Below are 20,335 nucleotides of genomic sequence, written 5' to 3'. Positions count from 1 at the left end.
GAAGGAGGAGCTCGTATTGAATCGTCACGTTCCTCATGCTGATCCTTCCAGTTCAACATTTTTAAGAAATTCCCAAGAGGCAGACTTGAGATATCACGTTCAAGAGGCTATAAATATGTTTTGTGATTCCATCGTGACTTTCACCAGACTTTAGTAAGTTCACACTGACCTTTGACCTCCAAATCTAATCACGTCATCCCTGAGTCCAAGTGAATGTTTGTGCCATGTAAGGAAATTCCCTATGTGGGTTCAAACTATACCGCGTTAGCAAAAACATGAGTTCCCTGTGACCGTGACCTTTGACCACCAAACTTCCCTCAAGGTGTTCCGGAGCTTTTGCTTTCCAAAGATCAAAAATGTGTTGGTAGGGTCATAGTGACCTTGACGTTCACCCACCAGTTTATCTTTGAGTCCAACTTGATGTTCGAACCAAATTTGAGGAAATTCCGTCAAAGCATTCTTGAGTAATCATGTTCACAAGAATGGGACGAACACACATAGGAAGAGAAACAGACCTACAAACATACGTAGGGACGAACATGAAAACATACAAATCTATACAACACACCAGAGGGAAGAAACACTGACAGAGCATCTGTCTCATCTGATCCTGATATTCACACACGGGGCCAAACCACAGCACAGAGACATAGTAGCTGTGTTTCCCTTAAACTGAGGGCACATGCAGGATAAACACTGGTGTGAAGATGAGTCTGGGAAAATGAGCTTTGTAATGTCTAATCACTCACTAAATCATGCATGAGTACATTAGCTATTTGTGCTGTCCACCATTTAGGGACATTTCGGGAGCGCGGCACCCATTTCAAACTAAACAAGGCCACGGTCGGGTGCGTTGGAAATGCTGACTCAGCTGTGGGTCCCCCCCCGCCCCCGCCGAGCACAGGGCAGGCCTGCCCCCGCCTGCAACGACGAGGAAACCTCTGCGGCAGTACGCCATGCGTGAAATTAAATCAACAACTCCCTTATTGTAATTACATTTGGTTAAATGGGAAGGCAAAGTGTGGGTGTAAAACAATTAACATGTAATTGTCATCCTGACCAGGTTGGTGCTGATCTGTTTTCACAGGGGATTCAACGAAATCCATCACACCGCCCTCATCTCTTCCACTTGTTTTTAAATGGATCACAAAGTGCGGTGTCGTGGTTCTGCCGTGCAGCCGCGGACACAGAATTATACGTGATGATCGACAGTCGATGGTGTCGCAAGCGACTCAGACCGAATTTGAGTTTTTAAAAACCACAAATAAGTTTTTCACATATTCTGACACGTAAATTTGCGGAAAATCATTTAAATTGGAGCCAATATTGAAGTTAAATATTGTGGAACAGAGCAAAGTTTATTACATTAACCACAACTCCCATTATGCAATCATTTAATTTTAAAACCTGTATTTTTAATGGGATGTGTAGGCGCCTGCATCCAGTTCATCTGCAGGATTTTTATTCAATTAATGTCTCTTCTCTTTAAATACCCTGACTCTATTAAAACTGTTTTAAAACATAAACACAGTCTGTCAAACCCATCAAATACACAAAATATCATATCACAAAAATGTTGTTACAAAAGACGTGTTTGACAAAAAAACAGCCATAATGATCTGAGGTCATTTAAAATTTGTATTTAAGATATGAATCAAACTTCCAGTGGGAATTATATTGTCCCACAAGATGTAATGAAGTTGATGCGTAATTGATTATCAATATTTTAGTGAGAGCTGTTGTCAAATTTGCCTTCATAATCTATTATTTGCAATTACCACTGTATGAGGTCACTTGTCCCAATGCATGCTGGGACAAGCTCCCCTGTGATCCAGTAGAGAGAACGTGGGGGTGTAAAAACAGAAGCTGCGTTTTCCAGTTTCCCTGTAGACAGCAGATGATTGTATATTGAACTTTAGTCGTGTAGTTTTTATCATTTAATTGGTATTTATTTAAATATTGGTGTTTTTATTCCAGCAGAACACCAGTCGTCCATTAGCTGCTCTTGCTGTGGGACTTTGTTTGTTTGCTTTTTTAAATCTCTTTCCCGTCTCCTCCTCACAGAAGATACTGGTTCTGCCTCCTGTGTCGCACTAGTTTTCCTTTTTTTTAAAATTTGTGTTTGTTTGTACTGCGCTCACAACGGTTACTTGTTTGCAGGGGGGGAATAATTGTATGTGTAAACTTCGGGTTGTGTTGAATCCTCTTTGTGTACAAGACTAACGATTGGACTGTGTACTGGTGTGAAGTGGAGCTCCACACCTGCTCTGCTACTGGCAGCTGGGAAGTAACTGTGAGGACGTTAAAGAGGCAAGTATTCATTTTAAAGCTGTATTTACTCTTTATTGCCATTTCTTACACCTGTAACCTGTTGTGAGTGTGTGAATTACTTTTATGCACCTGCACCTTTTATGACTGCTGCTGCTCCACGTGTACATATTCTACTGTTTGGTGTGTTAGACGTATATATGTATGTATTTTTGTTCAATCCTTAAATTGAAATCGAAATTAGTTTTTTCTTATTTCTGTGTTTTTCCATGTTTGAATATTGCATAGATGCAAAACTGGCAAAGAAAGAACTTCTCTGGATCGTGCAACACATGTTTAAATCTCTTACAGACTTAACGGGAAACATCTTCTAATCAAACACATGTTTAAATACGCGCTGTCCATCATTCTAACAAAGATTAAAAGGGTAAAGATGGTTCTTATTCTCTCTGCAGCCTCACGTCCCGAATCTGTGTGTCGGGCATGATGTGTAGAATTTGTTGATTTGTTGAAGACACACAGCAAAATGTCAGGTCAGACCAAAGCCTCTGGATTCGTGTGAATGTATAGAAATTATTGATGTCCTGGCTACAGTGGGTGTTTCTCTGTGATCTTTCCCCCTCCTCTCTTTTCGCTTCACCTCCCCTCAAACTCTTCTGTATTTCTCCCCACAGTTCTCGTTGTATTTCTTGTGCTCGCTGTTATTTTATCACCTTTCCTCGCACCTCAAAGTTTGCTCTCCTCCTGCTTGACTGCTCATCAGGACGTTGATGAAGGAATTGCAGGATATGTTTTTTTGGTTTTCTCTCATCGGAACCTGCCCAACACAGCTGCGTCAACTAAAGGCCTAAAAAAACCTCAGGTATGTCAATTTCCCTTCATTAGTCAAATGATCTGAAACTTTTATAAGGCGAAGATTTCATGTTAATCTCAACACACGGGAGCAAAATGTCTGTGACAGGCGCTCGAGGCTTCGACGCAGCGGGACAGCGTGACAAAGTGATGCTGACAGTTGGACCATTACGGAGTCGCTCAGTGTAAGAGTTAGAATAATGTGCATTATTTAAACTCCAGCAGAATTTGAACCCCGTGTCTTAGGGTGTTAAATGTTTTCCACACGTGTAATGTGGTACGAAAGGGGAGGAAATTCAATAAACATATTGAACGCTTCAATGTATTTGAGCAAATAAAAGACTCTGGACATGCTTTCACTTCTCCTAATAGATGCTGATGGTCTCTTTAATCTCTGTAGGACTCCAGCTGTGGATACGTTCCATGATTTGACTCTGAATGTCTCCCGTGTCCACATCGCAGCCACGGAGGAGACGCGTGGCGTGTTCTATCTCTGCCAGTGGCCCCGTCAGTGCGCCTGTTGTGCGGTTGATAAAGGTGCGAGCAACGAGGAAAGGCTGGGGATGCTGCGCTTCACTGCAGCCTGATGTTTCTGATGCCACACGCACGCACACGCACACGCACACACACACACACACACACACACACACACACACCGTATACAGCGTTCTCTATTGAAGACTCGACAGATGCACTGAATGCTTCACGCACCTCTGTGACCTAGCTGGTAAACATAGAGCCAGCAGAACGGGGGAAGAACACGTTGTTGCATGTTCTCTTTTTTCTTCTTCTCTTACAGTAGCGTGCAGGGATGGAGATTCTCAAGATACAGGGAGGCAAACAGCCCCGCGTCCACATAAATGCAGATATTTTGCAAGACAAAAATCTTTCGACTGAAGAGGAACACGCGAAAGACATTTTAGTAAAACTGAGATTTTTATAAATGCCTTCCAAATTGTATATCTTCAAAAACTGGACCCTTTGGGAAGTGAAGACGTCGAACATGACCACTGTTATATATATATATATATATTTATACTGGTTTCTTTACGTTTGGCTCGGTCTAATTACAAGTTTGCTGCACCGCATTAACGACACTCACTGGTGTCTGCCTCGCCCGATATCATTCTATCATACGAACCACAGCGTTCCTCTGTAGAATTTAACGGGATTGTTGATGTAGACGTTATCGCCACCAACTGGCCACGACTGAGCATTTGTAGTCGTTTTTGTGCTCTCGACTGGACGGAGAGATGTAAAAATATAGATGGAAATATATCTGCAGTGGGCAAATGTATAAGGAAAATGTTCTTTAATGCCTAAAACACTTAAAACTTCCTTGAGGTTCTCAGGGCTGAGCTCGAGTATTTACAGACACACACAAACATTTAATTGTGTCCTTTAATCTACGACAATAACTTCCTCTGAGATATTGAATGTTTCTGCGCCGATGCTCTCGTCGATGGCCTCTGGGAGGTAAGGAGCCACAACAATACAACTGGAGCTGCACACACAGGCACAGCGTTGAGAGACATATAGTGCATGCACAACAAACCCAGAATAAAATGTGTGTGACAAGGAAGAGGGCTCAAGGCGACACAGGGAGAGGGAAAGGATGGGGAAAGGGGACCGGGGTGGTGAGTGGGCTGAATATGCGTGCCATCATGGCCAAATAAGCAGATTAATGTCCTCAGCGGTGCCATCTCTGCTTTTGCCACGGGATGACAGCGTGCATTGATGAGCCCAGGAGAGGACGACCTCCTGCGCTGCAGCGTGGTCAGACTGCGTGGCGGGCTGAGGCCTGGGCAGAGCAGGGCACGGGGTGGAGGAGGGAGGTTCGGCGGATAGAAAAAAGAACGGTGCTGCTCCCTGCTGGGCAGGGTCTGGACACTTCTATTTCCTCCATGAATTGGGTCCGCTGCTTAGGCAGATGTAGATTTACGAGCAAGTGAAAGCACTGAATTGACGACCTTGTGTGTGACGCAACACAAGATTTCCTGAATGTTAAGTTTGTTCTTTTACATCAGAGACACGAGGTTATTAATTCAACACAGTTTAACAGTTTGTGCCTTTTTCCCTCAGCACATAAACTCCACATGACCCAGTTGAGAGTTTCTCTTCCATTGAGATTATATAAGGTGGAATAGATACATTGTGAAGCAAACACTGATGATGCGTCTGAGCCTCTGACTTAAACATTGTTATTGTATTTCACTGCATTACATCAGGCTGTTTAAATAGAAAAACACATAGTAATCCTCTCTGGTGTGTGTATATGCCCGTGTGTGTGTGTGCATGTGTGCGTGTGTGTGTACTTACGTAGTGCGATCTTGGACAAGTGCAGTCGGTTGACCCAGGAGATCTTACTCAGGGGGTTGGGAGTGTTGAAGACCATCATGAAACTAACAGGACGCCCTGACCTGCAGGAAAACACCGATGGAAACACACACACGCTCAGGATCAGGTGCAAACACACATCACATGGACAGAAAATACATGTTTCAACAGGTCAGAACAGAGGAGACGAAGAGAACACTGGAGTTTGAAGAGGAAGGACGTGAGTAAAAGATAATAATACGTTTATTATAATAATAATATGTTTTTCTTCCAGAAACGTATGGTTCTCGTATATTTCAGGGTCAGATAATTATGTGTTCATTCATTGCAGGTGATTTCTATTTGAATGGAGAACGTTAAAGTGTGATTATGGCCTTTTACACAGTCTGTAAGATCTGTTTTTCAAGAGTGAAACAACAGAAACATTTACAAGGACACCACTGTTCTGATATTAGCCCGAGAAGACAACCGTCTGAATAAGTCAACAGCATGTGTGTGTCCTCCTGGCTGGACGCGGCTTCGGGACGACTCACACACACCTGTGACTCAGCTTCTATTCCAATCAACAGGCCTGATTCACCATGTGACCCCTGTTCAACCCACCGGTTCCCCCAGGTCGCTCAGTCACACTCTGTGGTCCTAACACTGCGGCTGCCCTCTGCCTTTTGCCTTTGTGATAGATTCTACTTTGCCGGTCTCTTTTTTTTCCTGCAATTCTTAAAGTCCGTGCACCTGTGCCCGAGTCCACCACCCGCCGCCCTGCTCTGACACTTCCAGCCAAACTGTTTGTCGGGTCTCTGGATTGGAAACCGGAGTAGTTTGAATGGCTGCCTGCTGTGCTCCGTCATTTGGAGATCAGCTGGACTCAGTTGAACCTCAGTCTGCCCTGCTCACTGGAACAGAAACTCACATACATCCAGGCTGCCTGCCGGCCGCAGTTCTCTCTTTCCTGCAAGTTTTTATATTAAAACTTCTCCTGTCTCTGCTCCTGTGTCTGCAGATAGAGTCCAGAAAATCATAATGGTTCATAACGACTGTACTGCTGCAGTGTTTATTGTCATTGTGCAAAATTGCGGTTGTAGTTAGGATCATTATGGAAACAACTGCTTTTAATGCAAAGCAGCTAAAACCTGCTCGAAAGGTCAGCACGTCATTATCATGTAATATGTTTATTAACATATTCAGTCATTGTGCCGTATTTACGTATTTCCATTATCCCTCCTCGTTATCTTATTTGTTTCCTTCTCTCCTCATCAAATTTATGTTTTTATATTCATTAACATGTTTCTAAAAGTAACAAGTATTAAAAACAGCGACTTCTGACGAAACCACCGGAGACTAAAGTTAAAGACAACAGCTGTGGAGGGAAGCGAGCCCATGCAGGGCGGTGTTGGTGATGTTCTTTTTCGGAAAGTAGAAAAGAAAAAGGTCTGAAACTTGGTAAACTAGCAGCAACTCTACCCATGAACTCCATGGACTGTACATACAGATAAATGCTGCGTCTCCACCTCCTCCCACTGTCCAGAAATGAAGCCGAAATATCGTTATACAAACACTGCCATCTTGCACATTTGGAGCCAGTCTGCGCTGTAACAATTGGGGGGCGGAGCTACGGTAGCAAGGTCCTGCTGAGACTCTTGCTTGACCAATCGTGAGTCAGTCTGAGCTGTCAATCATGGCGTTTTACAGCAGGATTTACGACCTATACTGCAGCCAGCCACCAGGTGGCGATCAAGACGCTTTGGCTTCACTTTAGGGGAGCAGTCATGTCGTCCATCTTTATCGATGGTCCACGGTAAACGCTCCCTGATGATGTAATAGAAAGTGTTTGAGCCGAATCAGCGGTTACTGACACTGATCAACCAACAATCAACCAACTAACAACAACTGAGGTACCTCCATCACTCAGTCAGTCTCACACATGTTTCCCGGGCTCGTCCAGCTGTTGCAGTCCAGCAACATAAAAGGAGAAAAGTGTATTTTTGACATATACTCAAAATGTGCTGCATAAAAACAAATAGTACAAAACCGTCAGCAAACTGGGAACCAACAGGGAGGACAAAGCTTCCTCTTCAAACCGCAAGACTTCCTCTGTCAGACCAGTGTCTTGTCTGCTTGTAGTTTCAACTGAGGTTCAGTCTGGTAAGCCGAGGCTTTGTGATTCCAGCCCGCACGTCGGTGGGTTGTGATGATTACACAGCGGGGTCACAGCAAATTGCTTCTTGATGGGCTCCCATGCTTAAAATGCCACTAATGTGCGAGTTCTGCTGAGATCAGGCACAAACAGTACAGGCTCCGATAAGTGAGAGCTTTCTGATGCTGGTTCAGGTTCAGACAGAGTGGGAGGACAGAACTTAGAGTGGGTGTGAGTGTGTGTGTGTGTGTGTGTGTGTGTGTGTGTGTGTGTGTGTGTGTGTGTGTGTGTGTGTGTGTGTGTGTGTGTGTGTAGCATCACCATTGGTAACAAAAAGACTAGAAACACAGTAATTATGGATGTTTTGTCCAAAAGCAGTGTTCCCAGTTGGGGAAATAATAGAATTGTGGGTCAGTGGTGAGGGAGCAGAACCTGCGGCTGCTGCAGGACGACTCAAGCCTCTACTGGGTGAACGAGCCGGCACGAGGGAGGGTTGAGTCCCACTGCAGTGGCCAAAATGTATTGGTTAATGTCGTGAATAACGGTGTTGACGATATTGATAAATAGCAAACATACAAAATGGAGAGAGAAGTGTAAGAGTACGTGAAAACTTTCTATGAACCTTCTCCACCTTGAAACTGGGATCCAGTGCAAAAAGCCACGAGTTCAATCCCAGTGCTCCTGATATCATCTGCAAAGGCTCACGGAACAAAGTTTTCAAAGGAACCTTTTCAAGCTTGCAGGGAGGTGACTGTTTAATATTTAATATTGTTCCTTCATTCCGTGATATCTAATATTCTGATATGAACTCATGCATTAATCATAATCAAACTAATATAAATACAACTTAACAGGTCACCTATTACAGTTCTCAAAAGACAGATGTTGTTTCATTCACACTGATTAATCTATGCTTGTGTTTCCATTACAATCCTGTAGGTTATTGTTTCACAGGGGTGAAAAATACCCGTCCTCTTCAATGTAAATCATGAACAGGGAACACAGTTTGCTCAAGGCCTTACAACACGCTGGATCACACATCTCCGTGCTCGGATTTGCATTTCGCCTCCGTCGTAAATATGTTGTGCATTAATGGATGTTTCTTTGTTCCGCTCATGTAGAAAAATGTGCAGATTCACAAAAACAAAACAAGTGTTGATTTGTTTCTAATAATGAACTTAACAATTTAAACAAGACGACATTATAACAATGAAAATGCTTTTACCTTTGTTGATGTTTTTATTTGTGCACAAAAGCCTCAGAGCAATATATAATTCATTCTGGGCATGTATTCATTCAGGATGTGAAGTACTGGACAATACGGTGCCTGTAGAGATTGTAATAAAGTATATAAAATAAAATCGATTTTAATATTAAAATGACCAGAGACTGCCCTTTATTTCTATCAGAATTATGGAAATTTCAATTGAATGGTTTTAAGTCAAGGTGATGTATCGTTAACTGATAATTATTCAGATATTCAGCAATCAGGTTTCTGACAGTTCAGTCAGTTATTACATCAATTTCAAGGTACGAGTGACTTCATTGGCGCAGACTGAGAACTACACAATCATTTGAGATTGTCTCACGTATATTCTACCCCAGGCCACCGGGTGTTGTGTCTCCTTCATCCCCACGGTAACCGGTGCTGGGCCACAAAGCCAAGATGTAAACAAATAAATGTCACACACGCACACACAGTGTGTTTTTATAGCCTGATCCTTCCATGCAGCCCCTCACCCCTCCTCAAACACTCTGCTGTCTGAGACAGATTTAGCTCAGGTCTCACTACGTGCCAACATGAAATGAGACTTGGCCAACGCTGCTGCTGTGACGTAGAAAAACCGTGAGACAATATTTGTGATGCATTTATGAGCGAATCAATTATTTTCTGTACAAACAAGCTTATAAGTCTCAGTACTCAGGTCAAATCCTATGTCTTTTTCTCTGCATTTTTCTCTGCATTTATTATTTTGTCTTATGTGAGTGATTTAAGTGAGTTCCACAAGATAAAAACTCAACCTCCATCAATACCAGAGTCAATAATGAAAGGGTCTCAGAATTCAAGGTCTCTGCCCCAGCAAAGTGGTTTAAAGTGGGTTTTTTTCCCAGTGAAGTCGACTGACACTTAAAACCAACCAGATTCTGTTAAAGCATCATTGTGTAACTTTTAAAGAACACCAGTATTCCAGTAATTATGATGGGCGCTGTGCTGGGGCGATTAAGTGGTTTTCATGTAGAGAAAATAAAAAGCCTATCAATGCATTGTGCAGAGCTCTGACTGCGTAGTCCCACTCTGAAATACAACTGAAAGGTGGAAATTACCCATGATCCTCAGTTGACTGAACCAAAAGAGTGGCTGCTGCAACAAATTCGCCAAACTCGGTTTAAAATTCTTATTATTTCAAATGTTTCCTGGAGATAAACACTGCTTTTAACTCCACGACGTACCTAGCTTGTGGTTTTCAAAAGCTAATACTTTTCAGCACTTTTTACAAGAAGCAAAGCCACTGAGAAGGTATTCACTACAGGACGTTTTTGTCCATTTTGATGTACTTGAGATCGTACCCGGTCACCACAGATACATAGAGCAAGAACAGATGTTTGGGGGTAAGGAGTTATGGGTGAGTTGAGGCTATAGAAACATACAAACCCATTTCCTGCTTGTTAAATCCTTATCTCAACATTTAGCGCCTGAAGAGTCACCTTGTTCGACCAGCGGTGTTTAAATATTTGACTCTCTGCTGTCAACTGAAGTAAAAATAACCTCTTAATGATTAACAGGCTAAAGTGAGACAGGCAGCGTGGCCCCTGCGTTAGCAGTGACTCAGCCGGTGTCTATGCATTGACAGCAGCACTCTGCTGTCCGGATTGATCAGCCTTTATTGGAACTACCAGCAAGCTGTCGAGTCAAGGACGAGTTTTTAAAGCACTAAGTAGCTTTCTGAAATAACGGCCATTTCTCAGTCACCTGGGAGGTGGGGGGGCGATGAAAGAGAGACAAGGGAAGTGGAAGGGCAGAGTGTGTGGGGGTTCTTCAGACACATGTTATGTATGTACGTCACAATCAGACATCAGCAGACATCATTAGAAGGTAACTGAGTGGAGAGCGGTGAACAGCCTGGAGTTCTGCCGCTGCAAATTCATTTTCTTTTCATGGAGGAAGGAAGAAAATGGCTGAGACAGACACACAGAGAGGGAGGGAGGGAGGGAGAGGGGGAGAGAGAGAGAGAGAGAGAGAGAGAGAGAGAGAGAGAGATCGCTGACAGGAACAGAATAAAGTAAGTAAGATCTCAAACTTCCTTGACGTGCTGAAAAAGTGCGGATTTCACAAAGAGGTGTGTTTCATACCATTCGCTGCTTAAACATAAGCAGAGGCAATTTGCCGAAGACAGAGGAGGAGACGAGGTGTGACGGGAATACAACTGCTCGCTGGGTCGGATTCTTTAGGCAACACTTCGTGCCCATATGGCCTCAAACATGCTTAACCGAACGCAGAGTCTCCGATCCCCCCCCCTCCTGTCCGCTGACTGACAGCCGCAGTGCAGGTGTGGTGCACTGCCGGAATGGAGAACTAGACTGGCTGGCAGAGGGGAGACGAGGAGAGCCGAGAGGAAAGGAGTGCTTTAAAAAAACAAAACAAGCGAGGGAAGGAGGTAGGAGGAGAAAGGGCAGAAAGGGGCAAGGAAGCAAAGCGAGGAGCCAGGTCCGGCTGATAAACGCGAGCAGGTCAGTGCCGAGGCGCACACGCGTCACACTAATGTACAAGGACGAGACAGATTCAGGAGTGAGTGCTGAGTGGCAGCCTGTCATGCATCCCATCCTCCAGCTCACCTCCAACCCCCCGGCAGAAACAAACAGTCGAAAGGGAACGACTGCTCTGCAAAAAGGGGGATGAGCTGAAGGAGACACTTCAGCGTCTCCTCTGACAGTTTGTCCGTCCCGCCCTGGACGGATTTGACAAACAAGTCGCGTGAAAGAAGACGTTACAGGTGACAGAGTTAAAGTGGATTCAGGACTGAGTGTGATTTATAGAGGGAAGAAACAAGGATCTCGTCATGGGGCAAAACAATGAGCCCTGAAAATAACACAAACGTCTGGAGGTCGTTCGATCTGAAGACTGAACAGTTACACAAACACAGACTCACTGAAACAGATAAAGATGGATGACATGACTGCTTCCCAAAAGTATATTCATCGCCCCCTGGTGGCTGGCTGCAGTATAGTTGATAAATACCCCATGAACAGCTTCTATATCGGCATCAGGGGCCTTAACAGAAAGTATTGTGAACTCAGCATCTCCGTCGATACTTTTACCATCTTTGCAGACGCCGTTAGCAACTTTTTCCTAACAAAAAAAAAAGCCACCAGCAGTTAATCTGGCAACATAAGCTGCTTTCAGACATGTGCTGAAGTCGGTCTGACCCGGACGACCCCCTGCTGCGTTCTTCATGTGAGAAAAGGAGAAGGTCTTTCTGTTCAAGAGAGTCGAGAGTTGTTGTGAGAGTGGCAGCGAGGTGGAGCGTGCAGCTTGTTACCAGACTGTGCACGGAGGGTTGTTCACAGCGGTTCCACAAGTTTTCAACCTCTTCCCCAATTCCACACATTGTCCATTAACACTCCAGCGCCTGTACAAGGTTTTGACCCGGGCTTGTTTTTTTGTGGTCTTGTAAAACAAAGTGCAGTAAAAAAAAAAAAAGGATTATTTTTATTCTATTTGCTTTAGGAGGTTCAGAGTATCTGCACCATACAGAAAGACAAAAAGAGGACATAACCATAAATCAGCTCGCTATATTAAAATGAATATAGGGACAACCGCATGTAGGGGTACGATTAAATACCTCCTCAGTGAACAAACTAAGGGGCTGAGTTTCCCAATTAGTTTTGATTACTGGAGCAGGACCACAAACTTTTCCATTCGACCAAAGGAAATGTGTCGGAGGTGCCGTTCAGTTTCAAGCCCACTGCACCTGGGAATTGGGTAAAAGTCGAGGACTGTGTCTACATGTGAGAAAGCAAAGAGAACCAGTAAGTCTCAGAGATATAGGTGGTGTTAAGGTGGGGGTGGGTGCACAGTGCTATTCACATGCATATCACATAGACCAGAATGTGATGGATGTTATAAGAACATCTTGAGAAGAGCACTGTGCAGTCCTACTGTGAGTCAGATAAGAAGATGTCATCGTGTGGAATGCAAGTGTCAGAGAGTTCCTTTAAATTGTCAAAAGCAAACGTATCTAGCTTTGCCAGTTTCTTGGTGATCCGTCCAGTTCTTTTTGTGCAATCTTGACCACAAACAAACAAACTGACAAGGGGTGAAAACATAACCTCCTGGGTGGAGGTAACACGACCAGATAGCTGTGTGCATGACCAGACATCGCAGGAAATAATTTCTCCCTGATTCGGGCGGGCCAACCTTTGAAGTGGTATCCCGCCACGCAACCTGTCCACAGCACAGCCCTGCTCATACATAAGTGATGATCAGAGAAGCCCCTCTGCAGTCCAGACACCGACATGAGGTCATAGGGATTCTCCAGAGCGTCTCAGGGAGCACGTCTGTTCGGACTCTCCATCAGAACAAACCAGATTCCAAACCAGTCGTATGAAACTTTAAGGGTTACCATTCCCCTCGCAGGCAGCCTGCACAGCCTCCGTGAAAAGGCCCGTCACGAAAAAAAAAAAAAAACAAGGCTCCAGGCTTACAATACTGTCCCTTCATGTGTGCCACGCTGGTGGGAGACGAGGATGAAGCAACAAAACACATTTGGTTAAACTATGAAATTTGAACTGTGTATCCATCACTTGCGGGTGTGGCCTGTGTGTCTGCGTCTGTGGCTGTTCCAGGAGACGCAGTAAAAGGAGGATGTTAATGAACTGCTGTCACACGTAGGCTGGTGCCTTTGAGGCGGCAGTCAGGATTCTCCCCACGTATTCAGTCTGTTTGCAGTGTGGAGGCTGTGATGTGCTGCCTGACTGCAGAGAGTTGCTTGCGGCCAGACAGAAGGGGACCGACTCAGTACAGGGGGTCCCTGCTGCGGTCCCACTCTCACCAGCCGAGCAAAGGCTCAGCTCAGCTCAGCGTGTGTGCGTGTGTGTGTGTGTCTGTGTGTGTATGTGTGTGTGTGTGTGTGTGTGTGTGTGTGTGTGTGTGTTTTTCCCTTTGTCTGAGATGCATGTTTACTCATGTGCAGGTGGATTGTGTGAAGCATGTGTGACGACATGCAACATGGTCATTGGGATTTGTGGAAGCTCCCTTGTGCCCTCGTCAATTCACCACTTACTAATGTTTGTAACACAACAGAGAATGATGGCCAGTGTGTGTTTGTGTGTTTGCTTGTGTGTGTGTGTGTTGGCGAGAGCGCCGGAGCCAGTCCGCCCGCTGATCTCTCCTTCAATCTGCCACTTCTTCACCCTGGGTAGTGTCAGAATGGTTTGGGCGCCCGCTGTGCCACCTGTCACCCCCGGCCCAGAGGCTCGCTGCCCGTCCGGCTCCCCGACTCCCAGGCCCGGCCTCAATTAGATTTCTATCACACGGCCAGGATTGACTCATTTTCCCTGCAGGAGCCTTCTCTCTTTCAGCTGACATTGTTATCTCTCACCTCTCCACGGAAAAAACACCGTGCTCATCTCCAAGTATGATTTCACCGCAGAAGCTGCTCTGCATTATTTGACTTTTAAATCTTTGCCTGGACCCCCTTGTCACTGCTAATGACATTATCACAGAAACTCAACTAACAGGGTACCCCTCGAAGGGGACTTTGGGGACTCTCTTGTAAGCATGACATCTGGCTCCAGCAAACATCTGAGTAAGCAGATTGGTCCTGCAGGCCCGGTGTGACAGCCGATGAGAAAGCTGGGAGATGTGGGAGAACTGATCTGCACAGCTCTGCTGCTCAAGCTGTCACTTTAGCTTGGCTTGGCACAGTTAGATTCTCCCTGGCTCTGAAGCATTAGGCCAACTCCTCTGACTGCCGCTGCCCTGCCGGCACCGAGCCAACTCTTTCATGGGGGAGCGCGATCATCACCCTCACTCTTTCTTTTTATCCTCTCCTTCTCCTGCTCAGTCTCTCAGCAGGGCTCGAGCTTATTTTTTCTCCCCGTTCTTTTGTCCTCCGCTGCCTCTTTCTTATCCCCTCCACACCAGAAGCCGCATAATGGGATCCATTATAAATTTACCATTATTTACAATTCCCAGTTTCAGTCGAGTACTCTGAGGTACTCGCCGCTCTCCTCTCTGCATCTTTGTTCCTCTCGAGTACGTGTTCAGTCATGTGGAAGTCTCTTTACCCACCAGGATCCACTTCAACATGTTAAGATGAGCACTTTAACATCCTCAGCCTGACGACCGAACCTGCGTGTACAGTAATTATGCGTGAAGCTGAGAAACACTGCAGCCGCAGGTTCTTTAGTTTGGACTGATTCAGTCAAATCGTTGATTATGTTTACATAAACAGCAATATTCTGACTATAGACTGTATTTCTAATGAGACATTAGTAAATCATGAGTTTCTAGTAGAATATTCCATTAATATTCTGATTTACATGTTATCTGATTATGTTTCATGTCAACATTAAGTTACTTCAAATCTAGGAAATGCTGTGAAAACTCTACATAATGCAACAGTCAGAAAACAACACCTCTGAATTAGATTATTGCTTATTCCAGCTACAGTCTTATAAATGACAGATTGAGGACTATTAACAATCAAAATAACTTATTTATCTAAAGTTTCTCTTGTGTAGTAAAAGAGGAAAATGCTTTCTTGTTCAAATATTTGTCCTTTCAGCACCGACACTGTACAGTTGAAACTATACGGATCAGAGTCGAGCGGTTCAGGAACATAATGGAAAGCGTGTCTCATTCGAATCCAGCCAAAGGAACATTTTGTGAACGGTAATCATTATTCCATCCAAGTACGGGAGGAAATGAATTATTTGAGTCGGGTAATTACCCAGCTCATGACAGAATAAACTGTTCTCGCCTCTAATTTGCTAAAGGTCAGGGTGTCCTGTAGGACCAGTGAGAGAAGTGCATGTATATAACCACAATGTCCCGGACTTTAATTCCCTCCTCCTGTATTTCATTCTACTTTTTTTCCACTGTGCAAAAAAGGCAAATTGCCAAAACAGTAAGAGAAAAATTTTTATGTATACGTTGCATTTAAAAAGCCTGGCGTCTTGTTTGGTTGCAGCTTTATGCCAAAATACAATATTAAACTGTTTTCCTGATTAGTCTACACAGAATAACCCATTACTAAAATACCACACACACTTAATATTTCGCTCTGATGTCTCTCAGTTCCTCTCGTCATCTTTGAGATGTTTCTAGACCTGGATTGGAGTCGACCTTCTGTACATTCTATTGCTCCAACATGAATCTACATGGATGGAACGAGCCTCCTGCAGAGCTCCGAGACGAGATTGTGCCAATAAAATCTGCTGTATTGAAGTTTCCCAAGAGCACAGCGGGCTCAATAATCCTGAAATGGAAGAAGTCTGGACCAACCAGGACTCAGACAGACGGGTCAAACTGGGTAATCTGTGGGGGGTAAGGGTGACCAAGAACCTGATGGTCACTTCATCTGAGCTCCAGAGACCCTGTGTCCTGACTGAGGCCAATCCCAGGCCTCATGTCTGGTTTCCTCCGGACATGACTCTTAGAATTGAGGCCAGACAGCTCAGTCTTGGTTTTATCAGAGCAGAGGATCTTGTTTCTCGCAGTGAGAGTCCTTCAGGATCTTTCATGTGTCGTTCGCTGACGAGAGGCTTCCGTCTGGCCACTCGGCCGTGAAGCCCTGATCCACGGAGTGATGCACTTCAATGAGGGCTGTTCTCTTTGGAAGGTTCTGCCGTTTCTACACAGGATCTCTGGAGCTCAGCCAGTCTGACCATCAGGAACCTGCGCTCTCGGGAACCATCAGTGCAGCAGGATCTTTTTGTAGCTTTCCCCAGATCTGTGCCTGGACACAAATCCTTCCTCTGAGCTCTGCAGGCTGCTCCCTCCACGTCATGGCTTAGTTTCCTCGTGTACTTACATTATACAAAAACAGTTTTTCTAACCCAGAAATATCACAAAGTTTATTCAAGGTGACAGGATGTGACCTTGAAGAACCCATTACATTTTGGTGCGGATTCAGTTCAAGTGTTTCGTTTTCCCTTTCTTTAACATTGCAAGTGCGTATTTCAACATTTGTATGCAATTTGGTGCAAATCCAATAAAAAATTCAGATGGAGTGAATTTAAAAGTGGTTTCATAAGGGGCCTGTTGGGCCTTGGAGGCGCTTTTAGTTTGTATTAGTTTGCAAACATTTCTAAAAGTCAGTTTTTGATTCTGAGTGTACAATGATGAGAGATAAATGTGTTTTTCTCTATTTTAGTTTCAGGGTTCAAAATAATAGTGTGAATATTTTCTGACTGCACTGAGACTACGCAAGTAAAGCAAGTTACGAGCACAGGGAAAGGTTTTCATGTTGTAGTTGTTACCTTTTGTGTTTTTGCTGTTGCTTCTGTGGTCATTTGTGTTTTTGCCAAACACACGCAGCCGATTTCACCTCTTATTTTATGTCTGAGTGTGAGATGCTACCACTCACTTGTCTGGCCTGCCGGGCACCTGCAGGCGTAAGCGACATTTGTTAGCGCTCTGGATCTGCTCCTCTTTGATGCGAATGAGCCTCTGCAGAGCCAGGCACCAGTCCTGGGCCACAGTGGTGTTCAGGTTCTTTGATGGGGAGAAAACACACAGTTAAATCTTGGTTTTTCAGCATTCAGTCGGTCGCGGAGCAGCAACACGAGCACATGACATGCATACTGAGCGCGGGGCTCCTCTGTAGATGCACTTCCTTGTTAATGGTCTCACACGCAGACTGAGAAACAACAACACACCCGCGGAGACAAACTGCAGTACATTATTTGAGGCTACATAGTTGTGGCGTTTTTTATCCCCTCCAATGTAACGCCGAATTCACTTCAACACCGGCATCCATTTACCAGTAAAACCCGGTCCCTCAAGTCAAATAGAATCAAATCAATTCTCCGAAGTCAATGAGCTGTGCAGAAGTATTTTGTCTATTTGTTCGGTGGACAATATTATAACGGAGCGGAAAGTGAAAATCAGTCATTTAGTGCCAGGCCAATATGACTTCTCCTGAGGACATTGTGCTAATTAAGTGCAGGAAGGCAAAGGTGCCACCATTAGCCTGAGAGGCTCTTTGGTGATTGCTGGAGTGTGCCTCCCTGGCCGCGTTGTGTAGTGAATGGTACTGTTACTGCGTTAGCGGCGGGCTACTGGGATGTGTCCCCATTCGATTGCTGCAGGAGGGGATCTGGTTTCCTTTGCAACATAGCAAATGACTCGTCTGTGGAATGTATCAGAGGGAACATCTCATTCCTGCCAGTGTGACACTGTTGATGAGCAGATAGATGGCAGACTCCGTGCTTTCAGAAATTGATGATTCAAGGAGCATGCGAGGCTGCACTTTGATCACATTTTAAACATCCAGAATCCATCGTGCAGAAAGAGATTTCCCAGTGGTTATCTTTGTACCATCCAAACTTGATCTCTTAAAGTTTGCACTGACTCCAGCAATTTAAATTAACTGTGCATACTTCAGTTTTGTCTTCCCGTGCCTGTGTGATTCTTAGGCGTGTCCCCAGGACTTTGGAGCTATCGCGAGGTAAGCTGCAGTTAACAGAATCCACTCCATATTTCATAGATTTTCAGTCAATATCTTGGGATAACTGGCTTATAAATAATTTGTGATGCTGAAATCAGTTTTTTAGAGGAGAGAATAGCACGTTTGAAGGTCAGTCTGTTAACAAACTGTTTTGTTTTTTTTGTAAAGACGCCAATTTGAGCTAAAGCAGCTTTTTTGGTTTTGTTTTAAACCTGAGAGAACAAAGCTGTCCTGTGTAGAGTTGTGTTAAATGTAATGAACTGTGAGTTTTGTGGCTTAAGCTGCAGAATCAGTGGGACTGAGGCCCCCTATGCCTGAGATCTCACATTACATGTGGTGTATGATAGAGTTAAACATGTACAATAGATACATGGGCATCATTAACCCATTCAGGCATGATGCAACATATGTATTTACCTTTAAGACGTTTGTGTGCTTCTCCATTTAGAGCCCGATGAGCAGCGTGTGCGTTTTATATGATATCATCTTTTTCACTGCGCATTATGTGAAATGTACTTTATTGGGTTTTCAGCAAGTTTTTAACATTGCATTTTCAGACAATGGCTGAGATCGATATTGAAGCAGTTAACAGCAGCGTTTCATTGATGTACACAGCGATAAAAATAAAAATGAAGATTTAGACCCAGACGATGTTCCCGCTGACACACTCGGTTGGTAACAGACGAGTTTGGGGGGGGAATCTCAACGAGTCTGCCGTCTTTATTGGTTTTTTAAAAAATGTTCACGAAGGGAGAAGACAATGATTTACTATGAAAGCCAAATGTTTAAGCCTATCCAACATTTTGTTTATTTCATTACTCTATTTGCTTCAGAGGCTGAGGCTGATCATTCTCTCTCGGTTTATTTGCTTTTTATTCCTATACATTGCTTTGGTCTTTCAGTCAGTTAACATCTGCACTACCTTGATTATAATCAGGGTGTCGTTGTCGGTTGTAATATTTCAATTTATACGTCGTCGAATGCCAGTCGGGCGCACATACCTGGTACGTCCCCTGCAGCGTGCCCACAAGCAGCGTGACCTCCTCCACCACAGAAAGGTCATGTTGTAGCTCCTGCAGCTCCTGGTAGAGCCGAGGAGGCCCCAGGATCACTTTACCTAGGAGATGACACGCAAGGGTATTACCGACATAATAATAATAATAACAATACAAATAATACATTTTATTAATACAGCACCTTTCATACATAAAATGCAGCTCAAAGTGCTTTAGAATAAAATCAAAGACATGAAATAAGATCAATAAGAACACGTTCACAATAAAACTAAGACTTAAAGACACAAAGACATAAAACTAACAAAAGGTATAAAAAGAGATACAAATAAATAAAGACAATGGTGATAAAAAACAGATCCAACTAATTAAAGGCAAGATCATAGAAATAAGTCTTGAGTTGTTTCTTATATCAACAGAAGTCACTTGTCTGTTTTTTCCAAACTTTTGGTGCACAGCACATAGAGAATAGAGTAAATTGTAATAATACATATTCCAATAAAAGAAATACACTTATAAACTGTGACGTCGTGACAGCATGAAGCGATCATACGAAGACAAGAAGGTCACATAGCAAGATCTCACTGAAACTCCAGTGGCGCGAATAAGAGGTTTGATGTGTAGACGGATCGATTGTCATTATTTGATGTTGTGAAGTTATGAGTAGAAAAAAAGAAAAAAGAAAGTAGATGGAGAAACTGTTATTTGGAGCTATGATGCCCTTTCGCTGGCCAAAAGGAATGCAGGTGTCTCATTAGACGCAAAATTCAGCATCGATTCGCGGCCTTCAAAGTCTCTCTCTCTCCTCCTGCTGCGGATCGATAGCCGTGTCTCCCCCTGTCTGCCGCGCTCCGTCCCAGCTCCCCCTGGCCCACAGCTACCCGGCAGCAGGTTCCACGAGAAGCGCCTAATTAAATTCTGCTGCAAGATGTTTGCTCCAGAGCTGTCGTGCCCTGTCACCGCCGCCACATAATATAGTGGAAGAGCCCGGCCAGTAGGCGGGCTTAGTGAGGCATGCTCCCTCCGAGGGGACCCGCTACCTTTTGTCTATCCACGTG

The 20,335-nt window shown here is 44.2% G+C and overlaps 1 protein-coding gene across 9 annotated transcripts in view; it reads right to left on the bottom strand.

Moving 5' to 3' along the window:
• arhgef10la (Rho guanine nucleotide exchange factor (GEF) 10-like a) overlaps window positions 1-20,335 on the bottom strand; it is a 103,775-nt gene that overhangs the window by 44,915 nt on the left and 38,525 nt on the right. For all 9 annotated transcript variants that reach the window (XM_035150722.2, XM_047338638.1, XM_035150730.2 and 6 more), the window contains 3 exons: window positions 19,266-19,381; window positions 17,182-17,309; window positions 5,440-5,540 (listed from right to left, as the gene is read on the bottom strand). In XM_035150722.2, the coding sequence (XP_035006613.2) occupies window positions 5,440-5,540; window positions 17,182-17,309; window positions 19,266-19,381 (345 nt within the window). The remainder of the gene's footprint in view (window positions 1-5,439; window positions 5,541-17,181; window positions 17,310-19,265; window positions 19,382-20,335) is intronic.

This window comes from Hippoglossus stenolepis, chromosome 3 (assembly GCF_022539355.2).
Source record: "Hippoglossus stenolepis isolate QCI-W04-F060 chromosome 3, HSTE1.2, whole genome shotgun sequence".
Taxonomy (NCBI): Eukaryota; Metazoa; Chordata; class Actinopteri; order Pleuronectiformes; family Pleuronectidae; genus Hippoglossus; species Hippoglossus stenolepis.
The sequence above is the reverse complement of the archived record's forward strand: the minus strand, read 5'-3'. Positions and strand labels throughout refer to the sequence as shown.